The sequence below is a fragment of the Ptychodera flava genome, chromosome 8, assembly GCF_041260155.1.
Source record: "Ptychodera flava strain L36383 chromosome 8, AS_Pfla_20210202, whole genome shotgun sequence".
In the NCBI taxonomy this organism is placed as follows: domain Eukaryota; kingdom Metazoa; phylum Hemichordata; class Enteropneusta; family Ptychoderidae; genus Ptychodera; species Ptychodera flava.
Genome location: NC_091935.1, coordinates 26266732 through 26294120, shown reverse-complemented (window position 1 = coordinate 26294120; position 27389 = coordinate 26266732). Strand labels below are relative to the sequence as shown.

General features: G+C 37.8%; 1 protein-coding gene across 5 annotated transcripts; it reads left to right on the top strand.

The window, feature by feature from the left end:
* Positions 1–26: 26 nt before the first annotated feature.
* LOC139138904 (DNA polymerase nu-like) lies at positions 27–27314 on the top strand. 5 transcript variants are annotated; one of them, XM_070707498.1, is made up of 26 exons: positions 27–179; positions 263–428; positions 1019–1224; positions 2162–2289; positions 2700–2812; positions 7797–7997; positions 8544–8719; positions 9499–9605; positions 10514–10639; positions 11090–11222; positions 13082–13146; positions 13781–13864; positions 14147–14245; positions 14720–14776; positions 15049–15102; positions 16907–16972; positions 17525–17588; positions 19171–19248; positions 20382–20497; positions 21450–21532; positions 22312–22383; positions 22951–23121; positions 23479–23557; positions 24133–24200; positions 25276–25337; positions 26086–27314. In XM_070707498.1, the coding sequence occupies exons 8-20, from the start codon at positions 9546–9548 to the stop codon at positions 21456–21458; spliced, it is 1011 nt and encodes a 336-aa protein (XP_070563599.1). In that variant the 5' UTR covers positions 27–179; positions 263–428; positions 1019–1224; positions 2162–2289; positions 2700–2812; positions 7797–7997; positions 8544–8719; positions 9499–9545; the 3' UTR covers positions 21459–21532; positions 22312–22383; positions 22951–23121; positions 23479–23557; positions 24133–24200; positions 25276–25337; positions 26086–27314. The 5 variants fall into 5 exon arrangements, with proteins under 5 accessions (XP_070563599.1, XP_070563596.1, XP_070563598.1 ...); XM_070707497.1 differs by having other exon boundaries at positions 55–179; positions 1019–1305; XM_070707495.1 differs by having other exon boundaries at positions 31–428.
* Positions 27315–27389: the final 75 nt, after the last annotated feature.

Below are 27389 nucleotides of genomic sequence, written 5' to 3'. Positions count from 1 at the left end.
TAATTAAGAGCGCCCTCTATCACTGTACTGCCTCGGACAGCTTTTCAGCACAAAAGGAGGCCCAGGCCCGGCTGACGACACCCTATGTTGGTCCGGGATGTTGGTGCTACTATAGAGTAAATAATTGTGAGGAATCTCATAGAAAGTTAGATAGAGGAAAAGTACCGTCTCTAGCACTGGTGAATATTGAACCATTTAAACTTTAGCTGACCAAATTCCGCTGATTTGACAACAAAATCAACTTCTGATTCTACGTCACCAGGCGCTCAGAAAGAGAATGTCGTCAGCCGTGTGGACTCCAGTGCAGCGTCCACCAAGTTTGGGAAATCATGACATTCTCTCATCGGATGGTTGCATCGTAATGAGGGCTCTCAGAGAACAATATGAGCAGGCACTCGGCATGATTAACAGGCGAAACAGAGGATTTGGTAAGAAGTATTTGTAAATAAGCATCTAGCAATAACCAAGCCATACATTTTAGTCAGTTCCATAGTGACCAACCCTGGGCGACAACAAGACCAACTTGAATTGATATCATCGTTATCATCATCATTTGCCAGATCAATATGAAAATGGAGGAAAGTGTTTCCGTGTTTTGCATTACAAGTCTCATATAAGAACAAGAGACACCTATTAAACATGCAAAGAGCTCACTGAGATCATGAGCATAAAACTGTAACATTATTTGCAAATATGAAATTTTGCTCAACTCTTTAGAATTTCTGTAGTATTTTCAACTTTGCAATAAATTTACCATTACCCTAAATTTATTTATTTTTAAATTTTAAACTGCTAATTTTGCGTTGGGGAATCATTTATGGATAGTATTTTCTTAACATATAAATTCAGAAATGCAACACATCTCAATGTATATTTAATATTAACTTTTGAAAGAAATTATCGGGATTGATACTTTTGAAAACTTGTTCCACATTTTCATACTGATTTGCTCTCCACAAATGTTCTTTCCTTCTTATTCTCATGGTGACAATACCTGCTTTCCACTCTTTATTGACAGATACGAGGATAAGGCAACATGCATCAGGAAATATGGAATACTGTAATTCTGAACGAGGTATTAGTCCAGCCCTACAAACCAACAATGCCCACAACGTCGGAAATATCACTGGCATTTATTTTCACAATGGTGACGTTGTTGACTATGCAGCTCAGGACAAAAGACATCACAGCATTGAAATAAAACTTGAAGATGTGGAAAGCTTGGCAAGTGCTCAGCAAGCAGGCCACATCATGGAGGTTGACAGCGTGAACCAAGAGATGCCATTTGTTGAACAAGTAAACAAGGCAAATATTGTGTCAGGGAAGGGTTTCACAGAAACGTGCAGTGATGTAGAAGCTATAACACTAAGTGCCACGCAAAGCATAGCAACTTTTGAGCCTTGTAGAAAGCAGGCAGTATGTTCTGAGTCCAAGAAGGCATCGCAAGACAGAAGTGCTAGATTTGAAGGACTCAGAGAAAGTGCTAGGCAGTTAGACAGGGACCATCCAAAATCATGTACGGTGACAGGGCCGCCTGTGAGAAGTAGCTGTAGCTTTGGTATCAGACCTCTGAAGCAATGTAAGATTGAGGATTTTGGTTTTCAAAGTGAGAATGTAGCCAAGAGTAAGATAGTTGGTTTTAGAAGTGAAATTGTGGCCAAGAATAAGGACTGCAGGCATGAAGATAAAAATAAGTGAGTAGGTTGCCAGTCAGCTACATAGGTGAAAAGAATGGCTGTCATTTGTCATTTATTTAAAAAAGAGACGTTTAAATGGTAAAATCTATCAGGTTATTATATTCCACTAATCAATATACTGAGTCAATCGCAGAATGTAATGTGTCAGGCAGTTGGCTGATATATCCTACATTATCATATAGTTATAGTTTTTGATTTGTGAAGGCACAGGATTCTAGCATCGTTGGACAGGTTTCTTTTGTGAAAAATAAACTTTTCCAAAACGTATTGGACTGAAGAGGATAAAAATCATGCATAGTTGCATAAATTGTGAAATTTTTACCAATGTTCCACAACACTACTGTTTTTAATTTAGTCAGTCACACTTGTTTGTGCTGGAATCTAATACAATTTATTAGTTCCAATTAGTATTAAAATTACCAAGAAGTCATTGAGGTCAATATTCTCTCTTTTCACATCTGTAGATTTTGCAATGATGGGATCAACTTACTGGAAGATCATACAAATGTAAGGACTTCCATCCTGAGATCAGAATTAAGCATACAGAGCTGTAATAGCAGACAGTCAGGTGATGGAGAACTTCAAGAAGTTGGTATGAAATAGTTTTACTTTACATTTACAGTGAAGAAGTTTTCCCCAGTGAAAATGTTGATGCCATGTTTTTTATTAGTTGATATAATTTGTTGTTTTAGGGCAAAAATGAACAGACATCCTCATCACATTGTATAAAGTGTGAATAATGATAAGTAATACAAACAGTTTGACTGATCCAAAAACAGACATTTTTTTACTCTAGTATCATACCCAATGTTGTGTCCAATTGCTTTTCAAAACTTCAGAATTCACAATAATGTGTTTCATTTGTCATACATGTCTAGCCATCACATGCAGAGGTTCAAAAATTCTTGTAATGAAATGGAAAGTCTTCTAACAGTTGTTTGCAATAGTTTTGTGGAGCTAACAAATCCCTGACGATATCGTACCTTTCTTCCTTTTTTCTAGAAAAGCTTATAAATCAGAGCAATCTTACGTCTAGAGCAATCACAGGAAGTCAGAAAGTGTTGTTTAAAGTGCCTTTCAAGAAGCAAACTAAGGTCCGAGTCATCAAACCAGAGGTAAAGCCATAAGATAGTTTTGCCACGTCAACAAACAAAAATTTTAAATAGAAGAAAATAGATGTTTTGCATCCATGGCCAGAAGTCTGGATTTTTTCATTTTAGACATTTTTACATTTTAGTAGTGCACGTTTGACATGTTAGGTCGGAACTAACGTGACCAAAAAAGCCAAACTTGCAAACCTATCGTGTACCGTGCAGACCTTACGTGTAAGAACCTATCGTGTCTAAAATGTCTAACGTGTACGTCATTTTAGGTTCTCAACATGGGTCAAAATCTATCATGCCAATCGTGCAAACCTATCCTGTAACGTGCCGACCTAACGTGTACGGACCTAACGTGTCTAAAATGTCTAACGTGCATGTCATTTTAGGTTCTCAACATGGGTCAAAATCTATCATGCCAATCGTGCAAACCTATCGTGTAACGTGCCGACCTAACGTGTACGGACCTAACGTGTCCAAAATGTCTAACGTGTATATCATGACTGTACCATTCAACTTATCTGGAGCCCCTAAAATGACATACACGTTAGACATTTTAGACACGTTAGATCCGTACACGTTAGGTATGCACGATACACGATAGGTTTGCATGATTGCCATGATAGCTCTTGACTCATTTTGAGACCCTCATTGGACATACACGTTTGACATTTTAGACACGTCAAAATCTATCATGCCAATCGTGCAAACCTAACGTATCGTGGTCAGCACGTTACACGATAAGTTTGCACGATTGGCATCATAGATTTTGACTCGTGGACAACCTAAAATGACATACACGTTAGACATTTTAGACACGTTAGCTCCGTAAATCTTAGGTCAGCGTGCATACGATATGTCTCAAGATTAACGTGATGGCCTACAAACACGGTAAGGTCTAACTCTATCATGCCAATCGTGCAAACCTATCTTGTATCGTGCAGACCTAACGTGTAGGGACCTAACGTGTCTAAAATGTCTAACGTGCATGTCATTTTAGGTTCTCAACATGGGTCAAAATCTATCATGCCAATCGTGCAAACCTATCGTGTAACGTGCCGACCAAACGTGTACGGACCTAACGTGTCTAAAATGTCTGACGTGCATGTCATTTTAGGTTCATGACATGGGTCAAAATCTATCATGCCAATCGTGCAAACCTATCGTGTAACGTGCTGACCTAACGTGTACGGACCTAACGTGTCTAGTGCAAACCTAACGTATCGTGGTCAGCACGTTACACGATAAGTTTGCACGATTGGCATCATAGAATTTGACTCGTGGACAACCTAAAATGACATACACGTTAGACATTTTAGACACGTTAGCTCCGTAAATCTTAGGTCGGCACCTTATACGATATGTCTCAAGATTAACGTGATGGCCTACAAACACGGTAAGGTCAATCTCTATCATGCCAATCGTGCAAACCTATCTTGTATCGTGCAGACCTAACGTGTAGGGACCTAACGTTTGCACGATTGGCATCATAGAATTTGACTCGTAGACAACCTAAAATGACATACACGTTAGACATTTTAGACACGTTAGCTCCGTAAATCTTAGGTCAGCGTGCATACGATATGTCTCAAGATTAACGTGATGGCCTACAAACACGGTAAGGTCTAACTCTATCATGCCAATCGTGCAAACCTATCTTGTATCGTGCAGACCTAACGTGTAGGGACCTAACGTGTCTAAAATGTCTAACGTGCATGTCATTTTAGGTTCTCAACATGGGTCAAAATCTATCATGCCAATCGTGCAAACCTATCGTGTAACGTGCCGACCAAACGTGTACGGACCTAACGTGTCTAAAATGTCTAACGTGCATGTCATTTTAGGTTCTCAACATGGGTCAAAATCTATCATGCCAATCGTGCAAACCTATCGTGTAACGTGCCGACCTAACGTGTACGGACCTAACGTGTCTAGTGCAAACCTAACGTATCGTGGTCAGCACGTTACACGATAAGTTTGCACGATTGGCATCATAGAATTTGACTCGTGGACAACCTAAAATGACATACACGTTAGACATTTTAGACACGTTAGCTCCGTAAATCTTAGGTCGGCACCTTATACGATATGTCTCAAGATTAACGTGATGGCCTACAAACACGGTAAGGTCAATCTCTATCATGCCAATCGTGCAAACCTATCTTGTATCGTGCAGACCTAACGTGTAGGGACCTAACGTGTCTAAAATGTTTAACGTGCATGTCATTTTAGGTTCTCAACATGGGTCAAAATCTATCATGCCAATCGTGCAAACCTATCGTGTAACGTGCCGACCTAACGTGTACGGACCTAACGTGTCTAAAATGTCTAACGTGCATGTCATTTTAGGTTCTCAACATGGGTCAAAATCTATCATGCCAATCGTGCAAACCTATCGTGTAACGTGCCGACCAAACGTGTACGGACCTAACGTGTCTAAAATGTCTAACGTGCATGTCATTTTAGGTTCTCAACATGGGTCAAAATCTATCATGCCAATCGTGCAAACCTATCGTGTAACGTGCCGACCAAACGTGTACGGACCTAACGTGTCTAAAATGTCTAACATGCATGTCATTTTAGGTTCTCAACATGGGTCAAAATCTATTATGCCAATCGTGCAAACCCATGGTGTAATGTGCCGACCAAACGTGTACGGACCTAACGTGTCTAAAATGTCTAACGTGCATGTCATTTTAGGTTCTCAACATGGGTCAAAATCTATCATGCCAATCGTGCAAACCTATCGTGTAACGTGCCGACCAAACGTGTACGGACCTAACGTGTCTAAAATGTCTAACGTGCATGTCATTTTAGGTTCTCAACATGGGTCAAAATCTATCATGCCAATCGTGCAAACCTATCGTGTAACGTGCCGACCTAACGTGTACGGACCTAACGTGCCTAAAATGTCTAACATGCATGTCATTTTAGGTTCTCAACATGGGTCAAAATCTATTATGCCAATCGTGCAAACCCATGGTGTAACGTGCCAACCAAACGTTTACGGACCTAACGTGTCTAAAATGTCTAACGTGCATGTCATTTTAGGTTCTCAACATGGGTCAAAATCTATTATGCCAATCGTGCAAACCTATCGTGTAACGTGCCGACCTAACGTGTACGGACCTAACGTGTCTAAAATGTCTAACGTGCATGTCATTTTAGGTTCTCAACATGGGTCAAAATCTATCATGCCAATCGTGCAAACCTATCGTGTAACGTGCCGACCTAACGTGTACGGACCTAACGTGCCTAAAATGTCTAACATGCATGTCATTTTAGGTTCTCAACATGGGTCAAAATCTATTATGCCAATCGTGCAAACCCATGGTGTAACGTGCCAACCAAACGTTTACGGACCTAACGTGCCTAAAATGTCTAACGTGCATGTCATTTTAGGTTCTCAACATGGGTCAAAATCTATTATGCCAATCGTGCAAACCTATGGTGTAACGTGCCAACCTAACGTTTACGGACCTAACGTGTCTAAAATGTCTAACGTGCATGTCATTTTAGGTTCTCAACATGGGTCAAAATCTATTATGCCAATCGTGCAAACCTATCCTGTATCATGGAAACCTAACGTGTACGGACCTAACGTGTCTAAAATGTCTAGTGTGTATATCATTTTCGGTTCTCCACACGAGTCAAAATCTATTATGCCAATCGTGCAAACCTATCGTGTAACGTGCCAACCAAACGTTTACGGACCTATAAACGTGTCTAAAATGTCTAACGTGCATGTCATTTTAGGTTCTCAACATGGGTCAAAATCTATCATGCCAATCGTGCAAACCTATCGTGTAACGTGCCAACCTAACGTTTACGGACCTAACGTGTCTAAAATGTCTAACGTGCATGTCATTTTAGGTTCTCAACATGGGTCAAAATCTATTATGCCAATCGTGCAAACCTATCCTGTATCATGGAAACCTAACGTGTACGGACCTAACGTGTCTAAAATGTCTAGTGTGTATATCATTTTCGGTTCTCCACACGAGTCAAAATCTATTATGCCAATCGTGCAAACCTATCGTGTATCGTGCAGACCTAACGTGTACGGACCTAACGTGTCTAAAATGTCTAACGTGTATATTATTTTAGGTTCTCAACATGACTCGCATTTCTATCATGCAAATCATGCAAACCTATCGTGTATCGTGCAAACCTAACGTGTACGGACCTAACGTGTCTAAAATGTCTAACGTGCAGACTTTTACAGCGTTTAGTCATGCACGTTTGTCCTGCACGTTTGGGTTCTATAATGTACAATGGCATACAAATGCCCATAGCACGATAGCTTCAACAATGTGAAACGTGCATTTTTACCAACTACTGGCCATAGCTCATGTTTTTTGACAAAGTTTTTGTCATGGACTCTCTGGTGACTAACATTTCGCTGTTCATAATATAGTGTATATACTTTTGTATTATGTTTCCGGAACTGATTGTGAGGTTTATTGATCATGTCTAAAATACTAGATCCACATCTGCAACAAATGCAGTACAGCAGCACTACAGAAAATGTTTTAACTTGGTGCCATCACCCTGTTGTTGTCAATGTTTATTCTTCCAACTTGCCCAGCCGTGTGTTTAGTTTTGCTTGCTATCATTGATATAAGTACTGTGAACAGTGTTTCATCCAGGATGGCATCAACAGGGGGATTTTCGTCCTTTACCAGAAAATTTAGGGGGGTTTTCACCAGTTATTGTGTTCTACTTTTATCTCTAGGGTGTGACTCGTACCACTTCATGGGGGGGGGGGGGGGGGGGGGGGGGGGGGGGGGGGGGGGGGGGGGGGGGGGGGGGGGGGGGGGCTGGTCTCCCCCCCTGACAAATTACTAGGGGGTACCAACATGTCAACAGAGGGGGAATCCCCCATCCCCCTCTCTAGATGAAACACTATGTGAAATATTGTGGGCATAGTATAAATAGAATAGGTAAAGTAACAAGAAAGACTGACTGAACCTTAAGCCAAAGTTCTTCATCCACACAGACTGTTTCATCACTGTTGTCATCATCATCTTCGTCATCATCAGCAACGCCAACAACATCGCAACTTCTTCATGGTGACCAGATTGATGAGAGCACCAGGTCAAAGGTCACAGATTGGGTTCAAAGTTCAGAAGAACTCTGTTTGACATTAGTGTACAGGAATAAATCCACACAACTCAGAGAAGTCAGAGTTCCTCCTGGAGTAAGTTCAGATAAGTTACTTTTTGAACTCTGTGATTGTGACGAGTGAGATCTATCATCATACTTCTGTTGCATGTATTCACTAAAATTTTGGAAATTACATTATCGTAGGGGATGCAGCTGATTCCAAAGCTATGGGAGGATTCAGCAATAAAGTCCAGCTGTTTCCATGACAAAGATCACCAGGGCCGAGGGTCCTTTTGTTCTCAAACCGTGATACACCAAATAGGTCAACCATAGTGACAGGATTTTTTAATCATTTTATTTGGCGCAATGAAAACAGTGAATATCACTTTAGATTCAAAATCAGATTCCTTGAGAACAGAATTGTTCTAACTGTTGTAATGCGTAGAGACAGCTCACTATTGACAAATGGACTCTGATTGGTTGAAAACCTAATGTACAAGGCCAGCTGAAGTTCTTAGCAATGTGCAAAGGTTTCCACTTTATTTCATTAATTTTGCATTAGTTTTGACTATTATAGTGAAGTCCCCATACACACTTACTGGTATAAAAGAAACTGAAATTTTTTTTCTTCCATAAACAGAAGCGGAAAAACAAATTAGATGATGAGAATGGCAGGAGAGAGATTGGTTATGTCATGGCTATATTGTTACAAGAGGATCACGACCCCTGTGATAAAGATGATTTACGATCAAGTAAATGCAGAGTTATAAAACTTGTATTTGACTCAGTAGACAAGGAGTACACAGCATGGGCAAGGTAGATGCACCAGTCACATACCCCTTTCCCCTGACACATTTTGGTATAACCCATCATTTCCAGTCGTAAGGCTGAGGATGAAAGTTTTTCATTCGTAAACTCTCCTATGGAGAGTCACTCAACACTATAGGCTTTCTATACATTGATGTTTAGGGTAGAATGTGCCTCGGGTAAAGATATTTCGACTCAAATTTTTGCAATACTTGTTTGGCCTACCACTTGTGTTGGCTCATTTTGAAGCTCAAGCAGTAAGTAAAGTAATTGCCAACTTATTTTTGTAAAAATTGAAAATCTAATTTCTCCCTTTGGAGTTTGTGTGTGTTGGTTGCCATGTGGAATGTCAAGTGTCAGTAAGTTAGGTAAATTGTTTCTCCAGTACCAAAATTTGCATGGTGACCCCAGGATTTTCATTCTTGATTTTGAAAGAGAGGTGAAAAAAGATTTTCTGTTTTTATACTGCCTGAGTATCTCTGTTAACGACTATTGACAAGTTTGCATTGACAATTAATTATTTCTTTGGTACAATTAACTAGTAGATATGCAATGCATAATTTGGACACTGAATATACCATGATTTGGCCACCAAGACAACCAAAAGCCAGATGGATTTGTTCTGCTCCTTGCCACACATGAGAAAGCACTGAATAAATGTAGGGAAAATGCAACTAATGAGTGTAAACAGAGAGTCACAAAGATTCCTTTGCATGGAAGAATGCTCAATTTACTTTAAAAAATGATTGTTAGGAAATACTAAGCTTGCTTACCATCTTCTTTTCCAGAGAACTGACGAAATGTGTTATGTCACAACGTACCAGGAAGATATGCTATGATGGACAAGAGTTGGCGTATCAGTTTATCAAACATTACAAATTTGACAATCAAGAAGGTATACTCTACACTGGATGACACTACATCATCCTCCAAGTCCCACCATATCTATGTTATCTTGTTACAACTACATTGTGTTCTCACATCTGTGACCAGCACAATGACAATAATTTAAGTTTGGAAAGACCACATCTAAGCAAACATGAGAGAATGGTATAAATTGATAATGATGGTTTTTCTGTTTTTTCATGAGCAGTGGCAAAAAATATCAGATGTCACTCAGCAACCAGGATACTTGAATAATAAAATTGAAAGTAATTTATCAAATCATTCTTTTCGGCAACTCTCAAATTAAAGCAGAGTTTGTATTATTGTACACACAACCTGACATAATTTGTTGAATTATTCTAGACTTTTACTAAAAGGCTCAGCAGTGGTCTCCAACAAAAACAAACTTTGTGACCATGCCCCTGGTCTATTTCACACACATTTCATTGTATTTACATTGTAATAAATGCAGAAAATATGGGCTTCACCATCAAATTCTTATGCTGAATGGGTCATATTTGTTAGTGAAATCATTTAAGAAGTTCTACGGTAGATACGGAGATGTTGTATCAAAATATGACCTGTCTGTTTCTCGAATGATGAGTGACAGCATACCAAATTTTGACTCACAAAAGTAATTTGGTGAATTCACTGAATAACAATGGATTTATCGCTTTGGGTCAATCGTGACTGGTGCAGCTAGCTCGCAGGGTATGCTTACCCATTCCGGACACCTGGTACCACCACTATTTCGTGGTTCAAGATGACCCTATTGCCTTTGTCATTTTCGATATATTCCTTGGACCTGGTATATTTCATAGTTACCTTGAATGATAATGATTATTGGACCTGATTTGATGTCTATTACTATATATATGAATTTTCAATGTTGTGCTTTACTTACGTATTCCCGTTTAGTGTGTACCCAGTGGTGCTTTCTGGATGTCAAGATTGCCAGTTGGGTGTTGGACCCTGACAATCCTCCACAGCAGTTTGAAGATGTTACGGAGTCACTCAAACTTCAACCACAAAAGTACACAGCAGGTAATCTTGAACTTGAGCCTGCTGAATTGTAATCATTCCGTACAGTACAGTGAGGGGTAGTTTGTTTTCATCCTCAACATAGGGGAGTGTTCTGACATTTCTAGCTTCTATGCTGAGGAGCAGTATCAGCTACTATGAGTTAGTTAGATTGTGGTTATCAACAGCAGCATGATTTCTACTAAAATTAAGACCTTTTTTATAGATAATATTGTCTATAGACTAACATTTTAAGCTGTAACTTTGAGTGTAAACCAGCTAGTTTAAAAAAAAAAATCATTAAATAATACCAGAGTTGAACTTTTCTAAACAGAATGGAAACAAAGTGAGTTTTTTGGTGGAATAAGCTTACCTGTCATTGTATTTAACATGACAATGCAGAACAAGGGATTGTTATCTCTGCTTTGAGATTCCACTGCTCTGTATTTTGACCATTTGCCAATTATGATGCAGGGAAACGACACAGTTTGTGAAGATTTGTCCATGCTAAGTACTGCCATGCAGAAACTGTACACAAAGCTGAAAGCAGTACAGCTATGGGACTTGTTCATCAACCTAGAGATGAGATTGTGCCCAATCCTTGCAGGTAAGCCAGGCCGACATTGACTATTATCAACCTAGAAATGAGATTGTGCCCAATCCTTGCAGGTAAGCCAGGCTGACTTTGACCATTATCAACCTAGAAATGAGATTGTGCCCAATCCTTGCAGGTAAGCCAGGCTGATATTGACCATTATCAACCTAGAAATGAGATTGTGCCCAATCCTTGCAGGTAAGCCAGGCTGATATTGACCATTATCAACCTAGAAATGAGATTGTGCCCAATCCTTGCAGGTAAGCCAGGCTGATATTGACCATTATCAACCTAGAAATGAGATTGTGCCAATCCTTGCAGGTAAGCCAGGCTGATATTGACCATTATCAACCTAGAAATGAGATTGTGCCCAATCCTTGCAGGTAAGCCAGGCTGATATTGACCATTATCAACCTAGAAATGAGATTGTGCCCAATCCTTGCAGGTAAGCCAGGCTGACTTTGACCATTATCAACCTAGAGATGAGATTGTGCCCAATCCTTGCAGGTAAGCTAGGGTGATGTTGACCATTATCAACCTAGAAATGAGATTGTGCCCAATCCTTGCAGGTAAGCCAGGCTGATAATATTATATAGGGCTCAGCCCTTGGTGTCGTGCCAGGGGTTAAGATTGGCAATGTTATTTGTATTGATTCATGATAAAATGTAATTAATTGTTACTTCATAAACATTTATATGACAACTATGCCCAGTTTCCCCTCTGATGAAAGCAGTTCAAGTACGTACACGATGTCAACCCTGCAGCAGTGCAGGTAGGCCTATAGATTTTCTGTAACGTGTAAAAATTTTGGACAAAAATTGGCAATTTTTACAATGATAACAGCCTATTGCGTTAAACAAGGGACGTATCATGCAATCATTATCATTGCAATGGTAACCGCACTGCCCAACTTCCACTTGCAAGCTGAAAACTATAGCGTTCCGTCTAAAAACTGGCAATTTTTGAATTTAATTATTGACACAGGGGGCGCTTTTCTAAAATTCAATCCCAGCATTCTTTGCGTATGCCACCGTTCATATGCACGACAGTTTTCTCCCTTTATCTATATGAACGATATTTTGTATCAGCGACAAGGTGCATAATAACATTTACTGGCTAATAAAAGAGGTATATTTTATAAATGGCATGTTATATAATGATAATTTGTTTCGTATTTGTTTATTTACGAGTACTCAAAAAAAAAACATGGCGGCGCCCATGAAAGAAGGGTACACTTCCGGTTACTCGCATAGTATATTATGAATAAGCGCATGCGTAGTCAGTAAGCCGCTGGCGCGACTATTAACCATTATTAACCCAGAAATTGGATTGTGCCAAATCCTTGCTGGGAACCTGGGGAAACCAGGGTGATATTCAGGGTGATATTCACCTTTTCAGAGAAAATAATCTGCACCATGTCATGCTCCTTACCTTTACTTTGATTTGCATCCATCAGCTTGAGTTTGTTCTTTACAACTTCATGAAAATAAACATTTTATCTATAATGTAATATAATGATAATTTAGTTGTTCGTACCCGTAGTACAATATCTCTAGAAGAGACTTATTATAATTATTATAATGTTACTGTGGTTATAGAATAGTACTCTTGAGCTGCTAACAAAGGGAAATATACTGTACTCATTTAACCCTTTCACCACCATGGTTTGGTCCAAACCCATCGTTATCAATGATGAGTGTGGACCTGTTTACAGGGCATTGGGGGTGAACAGGTTAAAGGAGTATTTTCCGGGTCTTCATCTATTCTGACAAACACCAACTGTACCAGTGGTGCTTGTGTCGCCTTGAAATTGTCTTCCAGTTGATGCCAGTATGTTCAAATCACAATGTTCTGTCTGTTGTCTGTTACAGTGATGGAAAAAGAGGGTGTGAAAATAAATGTGGCCAAGTTGGCGGAGTGTACAAATGTTCTCAGGGTAGGTAGGAAATTGATGACTCCCTAAATGAAAATGTATGTATATTACAGTAACTCCTGCAAACTTACTCAATGACATAACCATACTGATAGCGTTTCAAGAGACTGCTGCTATGTATACAGTTGTTGAATTTTACTCTGTTAGATGAACTTAGAATTAGCACATCCACCGTACAACAGTTCATTCCATACAAAATCAGAGGCCCAGGGATGTAGAAAATAGCCGGCAAAGACAACGAGCTGTTGGTTAAAATTTGCCGGCTGTGAAAATTAAGTTTTAGTGAAAAATGAGAACATTTTGCACAAACTTAATGTGCACATACACTACGTGTAACCGCCTGTACTTTGTATTTTTTTCCACCTATAACCAAAATGAAGAAAGCTGAGTCACAGTGGTAGAAATCAGTGCTCGTCTGGGGGTGCTATTCATGAATAATAATTACAAGCATACCCCCTAAGATGATATCTTTTGATACATCCTATTGATGGAGGGACTGTGGTTGGAACTATTAATGGCGGTAGATAATTATGGGTAAAAATGATTAGTTTATATCAATTCCAAACACTGCATTGCCATCCAATACCATGTTTTCCACAATAGTTTGATCATCGATGGTTTTCTATCAAATTCTTAGAAAAAGTTACAAGATATTGAGAAGCGAGCCCATGAGACTGCAGGACATCCCTTTGTACTGAGCAGCCTTGCACAAACCAGAGAGGTAGGTTTCACAGATGTTTGCCAAAATCTCCAAAGAGTATTGTAATACCTAAAACACCCATCCATAGTTTTACTGTGTGAACATTTTATCAGCAACTTTTCAATAAGTCACTATACAACTGCACTTCTCAACCACCCACACTTTAGGATCATCAGCCTACTCAGAAGAACTAAATATATCTGTGATGTTCTGTAGATTGTATTATTTTGCTGGCACAAAAACTACATAATCCAAGAAGCTAAGTCATGCTATTTTACCATCATGGTTTTTCTTGACCAATAGGTGCTATTTAATGAGTTGAAGCTGGATGAGAAGTACCAGGGAAGTACAAAACTTGCACGGACTCAAGTCAATAACTTCAAGTCAACTTCAGAATCGGTTGTATGTACTTGTCAAAAGTGTTATTGCTTTCAGCAAATTAACTGTGGCATTGTACCACACCAAGCTCTTGTTGAATATTTTAATGGTAGACAGAAATGTGACATTGATAATATGAATAATGATTGCTGCCAATGAACTTGGGTGTAATAAAATGTCATGACATGTAATTTCACAGTCAAGTGCTACTGGTATCTGTGTCAATAACCACTGTACCTAATGATCTAACACCTGATATAAGTCTGATACAGCTCTGAAGTTCAAACCAAAAGTGCAAAGCTGACCCCTGAATGCTTCAGTAAAATGGAACTTTTGTCACAAAAGTGTTTGCATTAATCACAAATGTGGATTACAGAAGCTACAAAAAATAAGACATTCATCCAGCAGATTGATTGATTGATTGATTGATTTGTTCATTTAACCATTTTTTTATTCATTCATTCATTCATTTATCCATCTCATCACTTTCAATCACAGCTGCAGCATCTACAAGATCTTCATCCTTTACCCAGGATAATTCTAGAACACAGACAGGTGAGGCAGTCTTTGATCACTCACAAACAAGTAAACAAATAAGCTTAATTTACAACAACCGTCATGCGAATTTTCAAAGGAATATAGATAGTTTGAAATTATTGGATCTGTCTGGCAGAAAATAATTAAATGACTGTAAAACAGAATGTTAAGATTTCAGGAAGGTTATTGTATACTCTATTTGTTAAGAAATGTTATCATTTGTTCCCATGATATTTTATGGAGGCATTTCAGGGTTGAATCTTTCAAATTTTCTCTTTTCTGTCTTACAGATCATGAAACTGAAATCCACATATGTGGATGGTATTCTGTCCTTTGTCGAAAATGTGAGTCTATTGTAATTGTTTTTTAAATTTTACACTGGAAGACTGCAATCTGTGTTAAAAATGGAAAAAAATGCATGTACTGTTGGAAATTACACTATTCTATGAAATCCAATGGACATGCTTTCATAAACTAATTTCTTCATGGTGCAGTGTAGTATAGAAATGCTGTTTTGTATGCTGTATCCTTCAACATAAAAGCTTGAATGTCCAGACAGTGAAATTAGCACTTTCATTGTGTCAGAGAGCATTACTAGTAAAAGATTACATACAATTCAGAATGCTTTGGAAAATTATTTCAGGTTGACAGTCATGACCACATTTAAGAGAGTGAAATTTCTGTCATATCTCTTTACTGTAGTTTGTAATATAGTGATATTCATTTGCGCATGGAAAGTTTTCAATCACAGAGAGTTTTGAAATGTTAAAGAGTTTGTGAAAGTAAAGTCCTTATTAGTCCCCACGGACACCGTCCGGGGGGACTTATAGGTTTGGTCATGTCCGTGCGTGTGTGCGTGCGTGCGTGCGTGCGTGCGTCCGTCCGTCCATTCACGCAGATATCTCAGAGATGCCTGGAGCGATTTCATTCAAACTTGGTACAAGGATTACTTCATATGTCATACAGATGCACGTCGATTGGTTTTGTGATACGATCCAATATGGCCGCCGTGCGGCCATTTTGTTACGATTTTTTCATGTACAGAGCCATTACTCAGGCATGCTTCAACAGATTTTATTCAAAGTTGGTACAAGGACATTGACCAATGTCATAGCTATACACATCAATTTGTTTTGTGATACGATCCAATATGGCCGCCGTGCGGCCATTTTGTTACGATTTTTTCATGTACAGAGCCATTACTCAGGCATGTTTCAACAGATTTTATTCAAAGTTGGTACAAGGACATTGACCAATGTCATAGCTATACAAATCAATTTGTTTTGTGATACGATCCAATATGGCCACTGTGCGGCCATTTTGTTACGATTTTTTCATGTACAGAGCCATAACTCAGGCATAACTCAACTGATTTTATTCAAACTTGGTAAAAGGACATTGACCCGTGTCATGCACATGCACATTGATTTGTTTTGTGATACGATCCAATATGGCCACCGTGTGGCCATTTTATTACATTTTTTCATGTCCAGAACCATAACTCAGACATGTATCAAGCGAATTTATTCAAAGTTGGTACAAGGAGATTGGCCAAAGTCATACATATGTACATTAATTTGTTTTGTGATACGATCCAATATGGCTGCTGTGCGGCCATTTTGTTATGATTTTTTGATGTACAAGCCATAACTCACACATATCTCAACCAATTTTAATCAAATTTGCTACAAGGACATTGACCTATGTCATACATATGCACATTTATTTGTTTTTTGATACGATCCAATACGGCCACCGTGTGGCCATTTTATTACGATTTTTTTCATGTCTGAACTACAACTCAGACATGTATCAAGCGAATTTATTCAAAAGTATTTTTATCACAGACCTAATGAAGAGGACTTTATCCTCTCTGAGGACCTGTAATCAAAGTACCCATTAACAAGTGGGGACTGTGTCATCAACGATGACTTGTTCTATCATTGTAAGTGTATCACAGAAATTCTTGCAGCAAAATATAAAATGGTACATCTGTAGGGGTGTTGTGTTGTTGAGGTCTTCAGAATCTAGCATCCTACTTCTGTGTACACTGTAGTGAGACTCATAGTAAGCATTATACAAAGGAATGCCACACTCGTGCTTCAGACACCCATTTTGAAGTGTCAAACATTGTTCATATCCTCTCAGGGTTGTCTCTACACAACATGGCAACATACAGCTGCAGCAACAGGAAGACTCACATCAGCAAATCCAGTAGGTTAAAACATTCTAAGCTAAGGTTTCCCTCAACCTTTTTAGTGCCCAAGTCAATTTTTGTCGCCTTTACAAAATATGCCACAGACAAATTTTTTTAGTTTCAGACAATTTTTTCAGATTTCCCAAGAATTTTGATCAAAACCTGAAGTAAATAAAAAGTTATGTCCATTTGGTCCAAAAATATGAAAAATATAAAGACAATTCATAAAAAATGGAAAACTGATGCATAAAAATTTTGATGGGAAAAATTACAGCATACAAAGGGTTAACTGTCATAGATGCCACAAAAGCATGTAATAATGAATAGATGTAGAAGAAACCGTACAATATCAAGACAGTTTTGATGTCATAAACTGTTCTTATTCACCAAAGGATAGAGAAAGATGCAGATTATAAACTTAAATTACTGGCTTTCAAACAATGTTTCTTGTTTTCTTCTTACTTTTAACCCTTTGCACCCTTACCCCCTGGTACCCTATGACATCATGCGGACATTTTTGTCTAAGCAGGGTTCAAAGGGTTGAATTTTCTGTACTTTTTTGTCCGCAGAATATTCAAAACATTCCCAAGCAGCCATGTACAGTTACCGTTGCTGATAAAATTGTTTGTAAGGGTAAGTGTCTTTTTTCCCAAAGTACTTCTGAAGATACAAAGTTGGAGTCTTTGATTTTACTTGGCTAAATTTTAGTTTGCAGTCAACTGAAACTCCCTTGATTTCAGTTGAAGTGTCAGTCCTGACGTCATTCAATCTCATCAAATATTTCCGTGGATTGTTTCCCTTTGTCCATGATTGCAAAGGTTGACAGGTCATTACAAGCCATCAAGCGAGCATTAAAGGACTTTTCATTTGAATAGCACTGATCGCAAATGACGTCACTGTTCTCTCTCATTAATATGCATAAATAAATATTTGTCTGCATTTTCCGCATGAACGACGAAAATAAAACCTGCTAGTGTTAAATGGTTACTAAAAGTCACGCTAGTTTGTGGTATTTTATGGCTCAGACTACAAGCTGCAACAACAGTCGCGCATGCAACAACAAAGTTTGTCCGAATTTTAGGCAGCATTGTCCGAAAGTCGCGCATGTGCAGCTATATTTAGTAGCAACCTTGAAATCGGGATCAACGCTATTATTGGTACAAATGATAGGCAGATATAATTTCTGATTGTGATGATGATGATGATGATGATGATAAATATCGCAGTACTATTTCTTCATTCATCATCTATACTAGAAAAGTTTTCTGCAGTGACAAAAACAAGGAATATTGCAAACACAGGAGTATGAAAACTTACAAAGTAATTCTATAAAAAACATTTCACAAGATTTAAAATAAAAAGGTGGCCAGATACCACATGATATCTCAAATAGTAAAAGTGCAAGTTTTTAATAAAAATATTTTAATCATAAAGGAGAAGGTCTCTCCTTAAGGTGGAGCTGCATGTTGCCAACACGTTTTTTTTCAAAGCAATATTTCTCATCAGAGATGACAAGGAAACCCCCTCATACTATTGTGGTAACATTAGTTTACTTGAAAGATGAAGTGGGTGTATATTTGGGGCAAAAAACCTCAATTTTGGTATTAATGATAAAAATTGATTTAAGTCAAAAACTTGGCGCTATTTTTCTGAAATGTAATATTGCACTTGAAAGAAGAGTACATGTAGAAAAAAGCTACTACCAGTATTTTATTTTGCATTATCTCTCCTCATTCTAAAATGGCAAGGGTTGAAAGACTAACACACCAAAAAAGTGATTAAAATAATGATTAGCAAAATTAAAATGCATCTTATTCAAAATGTAAGATGTTTATTGCCAAACAAAATAATTTTTGTTTGTAATATAGCATTTAAAGAACATAATGTAAAAATTTCAGAAAATTTGACCCAGCCAGAGTGGAGTTAGATTCTTTGGAAATTTTGAAATTGGGAGAAAAAGAAGCCAGGAAATTGTGTGATTTGCATACATTTGCATAAATTAGCACTTCTTTATCAATTGACTTACGACTGCTTGATAAGCTAAAAGGTGAACCCAACCATTATTTTAATCTTTGGTTAACAAATTAATTAAATTTGAATGAATATTTGCAAAAAAGTGATTTTTGAGCAAAATACGCCTGTTTGGGTGTAGCGCCCCCTTAATTACTGTACAATGATTTGTCATAAGTTTGTTATCGCTTCACGATCACTTCAGATAAAGAAGACACAGTGTATACAATTCTTGCCAGGGAACCTTTCATCAGTGAAGATGGATGGTCATTTGTTGCTGCAGGTAAGAATGTCCAGAGTAGAGAAAATATTGATATCTGCACACAGTTTTTTTGGCTGAAGTTACAAAAATTCACCACTGGTACATTACCTTTTCCTGCTGTCTCCTGATATGCTCTTTGCTTTAACTTTACCCTCTTCACCATAACTTCCAATAAAGAGGTCCACAATCACCATTGACAACAAATGGTTTTGACCAAACTGTTGTGGTCAAAGGGTCAAGATGCTTCACATATGGAAGGCGTATAGTGTAGTTACAGGAACACATATACATTTAAGTGTGAAGCCAGAAAGACATTTTACATTTTGAACATAAAGATTTTCATGTATTGAAATGCATATTATTTTTTTGAATATTTATTGTCAAGTTTTTGAAAGTAGATGCTTTGTTCAAACTTTCAACAAATGACTTGTGGTCAATTGTGTGGTTTTAAGTTCAATTATGTGGCTACATACCGGTAGAACATAGATGGTTAAAGTACCCTTGTTTTGTCACTGGGTCTTTCACTATTGACTTGTGCAATCTTAAGGCCAAAACTTGCTCAGCGCTGCTTACCAGATGTTATTCTTTTGTCACTGTTGAGAGCATTGGGAGTTACCAGTGTTCCCATTTATTCCATTTCACAAATTCCATCTACCAAGGAAATGTCACAGTAATCCGAAGTTCATTTATCTATTTTGCCTTAAACCTTTGCCGAGGCAGTCTATATTTACGTATCTAAATCTAAGGGGATGACTGAAGGTTAGTGGACCCACCTTTGGTTGCGATCTAAAAGGGATGTACTTAGGGGGCTCTGATGGGAACTGATGGTATGAGTGGACTCCCTAGGTTACTAACAATTCAAGCAAAATTTTTTTGTGTCCACTATTTTTCAGTGTTGCCAATCTAAGGGTATAGGATTAAGGAAGCATGGACCTTGAAATATTCTCATTTTTGTGTCTGTAGGGCAAGAAGAGGGTCAAAATTTATGAGATAATATTTTGCATCCCCTAATTCTGCAATTGACTCAATCACAATATTTCAAACACAAAAACAGCACAATCTCTTTCTTACCTCCTTTTGTATTTCTGTGTTTGTGCACAAGCCTCAAAAATTTCCATTAATATTTTGAAATGTTTGTGCTTTCCTGATTTCAGATTTCCAATCCATTGAGTTACGTCTCCTGGCTCACCTTTCAGAAGATCCCACACTGTTAGCAGTCTTTCAGAAACCAGATTGCAATGATATATTTTGCAGAGCTGGCTTCACAATGGTGAGTGACCAATTCCTTGATAACTTGTCATGATTATGCTGATTTCTACATGTTTTTTCTATAAGAATAAGCTAAAGGCCTGCTTACTTTAAACCAAGCAATGCTCCCATGTTTTTAAAACAGCTAACATGATAGCTGGAATCAAGTGATGTTCATTCCACTCCGTGACCTCTTGACCCCAAAATAATACCAATTAGTGCTGTGATACCTACATATCACAGGCTTTTCATTTGTTGATGAAGGCAACGTATTTTCAGCATCTAAAAATGAAAATAAACAATTACAGTAAGGTAGCATGAAATTGAAAGACTTAAACTTTTGCTTAAACTTTCCTAAAGCAAGGCTTTAAACTGTTCTCTTTTAAAATCAAGAATAGAAATTTGGGGTCACCTTGTAAATTTTGGTTCTATGGAATGAAATTACCCTAAATTTATCGATATTTGAAATTTAAAATGGCAGCCAGGCCTGTGTAAACTCTACAGGGAAGAATGAAATTTTCAATTTTCACAAAACTAAGACTGTATAAACTCTATTTACTTCAAGAGCCTTAAAATGAGGCCACACTAGTGGTAGATCAGAAAAGTTTTTTAAAAGGTGAAGTCCGAATATTTCTCACCAATAGAAGTGACTTTGGTTGCTGAAGATGCGATCTTTGATTGCCCTCAGATTAAAAAATTGCTGTCTAGGTTCTCTCACACATTCACCAAGAATGCATTATATTTTATTATAAGTACAGTCATCTATCATGTTGTGAGCAAATCAAATTAGCATGGTACCGTGCTTTTAACCCTTTCACCACCATGGTTCGGCCCAAACCCATTATTACAAATGGTGATTGTGGACTTGTTTACCGGGCACTGGGGTGAATGGGTTGCGTGAATAAGACGAGTCCCAAATGAAGAATAACTTTTTTCTTACAATAAGTGGATTTGTTTTCCTCTTGGATTTCCAGGCTGAATAAGCCAGCCAGTGAGATTGAAGTGACAGAGAGAGAAAGAACCAAGAGAGTTGTGTATTCTGTAGTGTATGGTGTAGGTGAGTAGTCTAGAACAGTGGACTTGATATGTCATTTGCTACACAGCAATTAGAAATGCCATCAGCTGAGAAAGCTGTTATGTGGAAAAGACTGCATTACACCAGTAGCAATGTAAACAATTTCGAAAAATGTAGAGACAGACATGTGGAATTAAAGGAAAAGACATTGCTGCCTCTTTCAAAATGTGTTATTGTAATTGTGTGTAATCATGAATATATACCGACTTGCACTGATATTGAGTGACATGGGAATTTACATATACATGTACTATGGTTACTGAAGTGTCACTTGAGAGACATATATCCTTCAATCATAACTTGCACCATCAGGTGGCTGAAGATGTAATCTGCTACTGGTTTTAGATTGCCAAAAGATACCATCTAGGACCTAGCTGTCCCAGATTCACCAGAAAGGAAAGGTTTTTACCTTGGACCAGATTACTGGTCCCAGGTTAGCAAATATGGAATATGCAAGCTCTCCCAGTTTGAAGTTCCCAGATTGCTCCCTCAATACCTCAAGTATACTGTATATAGTTATAGGTGCATGTATCTCTTGCCCACATCCAAAGAACTAGGTTGAATCTGAAAAATTGACTACAGCCAGGCAAACTGTTTTTTCTTTTTGCAAGGCGAACGATACACGAAAACTCTGAATGGTTACTGGTAGGTACCTAACTTCTGTCCAGAAGTGAACAAATGTGAATTCACAGTTTTGCTCTGGTCAGTTGCACCTCCAGAGATGTGCCCATTGAATCATTTTTCCATTTTGAACCATTCAGGAAAGGACAGACTTGCAGATACTTTGTCAGTGACAGCAGATGAAGCTAAAGAATTCATCAACAGTTTTCTAGGTGAGTTTTTTCCTTTGCTCATTCTGCCAGGCATAACTTGATGAACCCAAATATAGGATGTAATTGCATATGCATTATGCGTTCTGAGTATGGACACTTTCCAAAGTACGGTCCCAAAACAAATGCTCCAAATATGTAGTACATTCCATTGTCAGGATGCATGCTACAGTTTCATGGAATTGTTAATTCCCATAAAAAGATAATGGCTATCATCGGCTTTGTCATCATTAGATACACCCATAAACTTGCATGGCACTGACACTAGGCCTATAGACTTTCACGGCACTAGCAGAACCAGCATATGTACATGGGAATGGATTCAAAAAAATTGGTTATCCAAACATTTCTTGCTAATGATATGTTAAAGTACGAAAAGGGAGACATTGGTATATTTCAAATACTATTATCAGTTCATATAAATACATGTATTGTTGTTTTCTGTAATTCTATTATACATAGTGATAGCAATGGCAGTGTCTCAGTATACTAGTACTTTGCAGACAGTAATACAGTCACTGTGGTAATTTTTTTCTCACAATTTGTGAATTTTATGTTTTTCTCCCGAAGGCAAATTCCCTGCTTTGAATACCTTCACAAAGAAAACCATTGAGTGTTGTCACAGACATGGCTATGCTGTCACTATGTTCAGACGCAGACGTCTGTTTCCCCACATCCACTCTACAAACTACCAGCTCCGATCACAGGCTGAGAGGCAAGCTGTCAATTTCATTGTCCAGGGTAAGGATCACAAAGTAATCATCTGACTATCACAGTTTGATTTAATCTAAGGGATCTACATAGCAAAGGTGGATCTCTATAGAGATGAATGGGGATTACCTAGTTTGTAACAAATGTTGCAGTGTTATATTGATTCCTCTGAGTTCTATGTGTTCATCAGTCTCATATTTACCATGCACTCTGCTTGGGATGTTCACTTTCTTGCTAGCAATTTGAAATGCCAGTATTATTTCCCATGTATAATAGAACCGCTCATTCTCCTGTGACCCTAACTGTTACATAGATGGACACATTTTTTTTGGTAAAGTCAAGCCAAGCATTGTCTCATATTTTTCCCTGTAATTCTCATCACACCAGGTTCAGCAGCAGATATCTGTAAAGCGGCAATGATTCAGATAGTCCATCAACTTTCACAACATTCAGATATACAGGCCAGGTAAGACTGATTTGTCTACTTGACAATAGCATAATGCATGCTCATTTTAGTAATATGTACACTAATTTATAGTGGGTTTATGCAAAAATTGTCACATCTTCTGAATGTTGTTTTCTTATTCCACAGCAGACTCTCCCTAGATTCACAGATGTAGAGCTATATTTTAGGAAATGGCATATATTCATAGAAACATTTTTTGCATAGACCTGTGCCTAATCATGTGTAAGGAGAAAAGGACTTTGATGTTCACTCGTGCATATAATGTGAAAAGAGGAAAACCCATCAACTCTCATTTTTATATGTTTACGTGATTATGGGGATAGGCAATATATGTGTCATTAACCCTTTCACCACCATGGTTTGGCCTAAACCTATTGTTATCAATGGTGATTGTGGACCTCTTGACCGGGCATTGTGGTGAACAGGTTAAACCCTTTCACCACCGCAGTACGCTACTGAGTCCTATTGTTTTCTATTGCAAAGATGGATCTCCGGTATGTACAGAGAATTTGGAGATAACAGGCTTAAACTTCAGATACAGGAATAAAATGATATTTATGTCCATTTCCACCTAGGTTGTTATATCAAATTCATGACGAACTGCTTTTTGAAGTGAAAGACAGAGATGTCACCGCTGTCCAAGGTAAGTGAGATGAAGGAAACATCTAATTCTACAAGTGCGACATATCAATATTCATTTATGAAAAGTGAATGTATGAGTTTCACTTAAGTATGCAAATTTGCCTGTAATGACACGTATTATCAGTGGAGGATATTCATGAATCTCCAATCATGCACCACTGTATCTTGTTTGAAAACATGAAAGTTAATATTCTAGTAGCAGTCATTTTGATACTGTCTCAGTGTTTAGGTGTGTATCACTAGCAATTTTGAATTCTTGGCACTTTGTATGTCAAAAGCAAGTCAGTCCTCTGAGAGTCACCATGCAATTCTTATATATACCATGTTTGTGTTTCGGAAGACCAGTATAATTATAGTATTACTCTGTGCCACGAACACATGTGATGAATGACCTCTAGTAATACTTGACATACATTTATATCATTCTGCAATACAAGTTGCCTCTAAAATTTAGAAATGGAAATCTGAGTTTTATTATCTGTTCTAGACATGTCCTATGTTAAGTCCTTATACATCTGGGATATGTTTATAAGTACAAAAACACATATCTCCTGAGATATGCCAATCAAACAAAGTTGTTTGGTGGATTTCTCTAACAACACCACTGTCAAGCTAGTATTTTCACACACTTAGGAGGTAACATTGCACTTCAAAACCAAAAGATTTAAATTTTGCTCAAACTTCCTTCAAGGAAACATTAAACTGTTTTCTTCCAAAGTCAGAATAATAGTCAAGGGTTACCGTGCAAATTTTAGTACAACAGAAAAAAATTATCCAAAATCTACGGATAATTAGTTATTTGAAATTCTAAGTGGTTACTGTCCCTATGTTAACTATTGGTAAAACATGGATTTTTGATATTCACATCAACAAGACAGTGAAAACTTTAAAGTGAGTACACACAATTAGCATATAGCTACAGTACTGTAAAAAATTTTAGTCTGAAAACTGTCTTCAAGTGCATTCTACCAATAATGATGTAAATATTCTCGACGCATGTAGGTACTGCTATATATTACAACAATGCCACCTCCCATCCCTATAATTATCACACACTTTTATTCCTGTATGTGCAGATATTTTGAAAACAGTGATGGAGTCCACAGACACACTCTGTGGACACAGAGTCAAGTTGAAGGTGAGCAGTATAAACGTCTCTATATTCCTGAAGCAAGGAAATCCTTATGAGTCAGTCCCCATAGTATATGTATTTTGCTGCATGATGAGATTATCGAATTGTGAAAAGTACTATTGATATTTTTGGTTTTTCATTCGTGATTCCCCCTTGAGGGATATTCTAAGAAGAGAAACATTATTCAACATGGTATTCTATAAGGGAGAAGGGGTAGAGGATCATAGAATACATTTTTTTGAAAAAGAATATTGTTCTTGTTGTTGTCCACCACTAGGAACTTAATTTTATATCATATTCATACCTTTCTATTGGTTTCTATTAAAATTTCACACACTGTGATTATTCATTAATGTCTGTGGGATGCATATGCACCCTGGCAACAAATGTCACTCCATGCTCTCTCACACATGAACTGGTACAATAATATCATGGTGAAATCACTGTGTAACATATATTATGTGGCTAAGCAAAGATTCTTCACACTCCATAGCTGGTCTTTCCACCAAACTTCACATATCCAATCATTCCTGTTATCGCAGTTTAATCCATGCAAGGGTAGTGGCTTATGTACTCATGGATTTAATGACATTTAAAAATATGTGGAGTGGAAAAGGGGGCTTTTACACAAGCAGAGACCAACACTCTGCTGAATACAGCACTTTATACAGTACAATATACTCAGTATGATCGCAATGTATAGGTCAACTATCACACTCCCTCACATGTTAAATGATATTATTTTATACTGTAGGTACCATTGAGAGTGACACTTAGTGTTGGCAAGTCCTGGGCACACATGGCTGAAGTGCCATAGAAACCACCAAAAGCCACACAGTGGAAGACAAGTCAGATGAATTCCAGCAGGGGGAGAGGATGGACTTAGCGGAGGGGGTAGTTAGGTCAAGTTGAGGAATAGAATCCACCAATAGGCACACAGCGGAAGGCAAGTCTTATCAATTCCAGCAGGGGGAGAGAACGGACTTAGCGGAAGGGGTAGTTAGGTCATGTTCAAAATAAGTCTTTAGCATTTGATTACATGTATTATCCTCATTGATATCCACTCTGCATGATTTCTTACACATTAATTCTCAGCAGATCAAATCTACAGTTAATATAAGTATATGATTTCCACCATTGTCTTACCAAGCTTTCACTGCTTGCCCCATGCATCTTCTACGCGCTGTTCCCAGCGAGCAGGAAGCTGAATACTCCAATGATTCTTTGCAAAATAATGAACATGTACACAAACATCCATGAATGGTTACCCCAGGGGTTGATAACAGTTGTCATCACAGCATGTATCGTGTGTTCATATTACTTGCATCTGTCCATGCAATATAGCTAAACATGTTCCTTGGGTGCTCCTATTCCATTGTCTGTGTAAAACAATGCAATGCCTGTTTCTGGTATTCCTGTGTCTATAAAACAATGTAATTCCTGTCAAAGTAACTAACTACAACTCACCTTTGAAGTTCCTCTCTAGCTTGAACATCTCATATAGTAACAACTGTTTCATGTTTATCATCTAGATGTGATCCACAAGATGGACTACGTTGTTACCCCTCAACTGCATTACTTTATCATTGGATGGTTGCTTTCAGGCGGCAAAATGTTATACACAAATGCATGGACAATACTGAAATAATGTACGTGCCAGAATTTCAAATGTTTTGATACCATAAAAAATTGTAGATATTGTTTCAAAATAAAAAAATGTAAACACTTATCAATATGTAAATAAGTATTCTCCTGGTAATGTTTTAGATTTGTCTTCAAGTTTAGCAGAGGAAGTTGGTTTTGTTTTTATGTAAGTTATAAGAAAATATCTCAAGATTTCAATTGTATAAGAGAATTTATTCAGTAATATTCAAAAATTTATCAGTAATATCTATGCGTCATACTGGAAATTTATCTTTACCCTTGCAGCGTGTTAAGATGTAAATTTATCGTTTGTTGAACAAATAAAACCTGTACGACTGATACTTGTGGTGTATTTAGCTTTCGGATGTGAAGTATGTCATATTCTCACATGCTCATGGGCCTTGATCACAGATT

Bases quoted from the DNA above. Each gene is read 5' to 3' on its own strand.
- LOC139138904 (XM_070707494.1), top strand. From the start codon at position 278: ATGTCGTCAGCCGTGTGGACTCCAGTGCAGCGTCCACCAAGTTTGGGA. The intron at 2,813-7,796 runs GTAAAGCCATAA...TCATCCACACAG, and splicing joins TCCGAGTCATCAAACCAGAG to ACTGTTTCATCACTGTTGTC. The intron at 10,640-11,089 runs GTAATCTTGAAC...ATTATGATGCAG, and splicing joins ACCACAAAAGTACACAGCAG to GGAAACGACACAGTTTGTGA.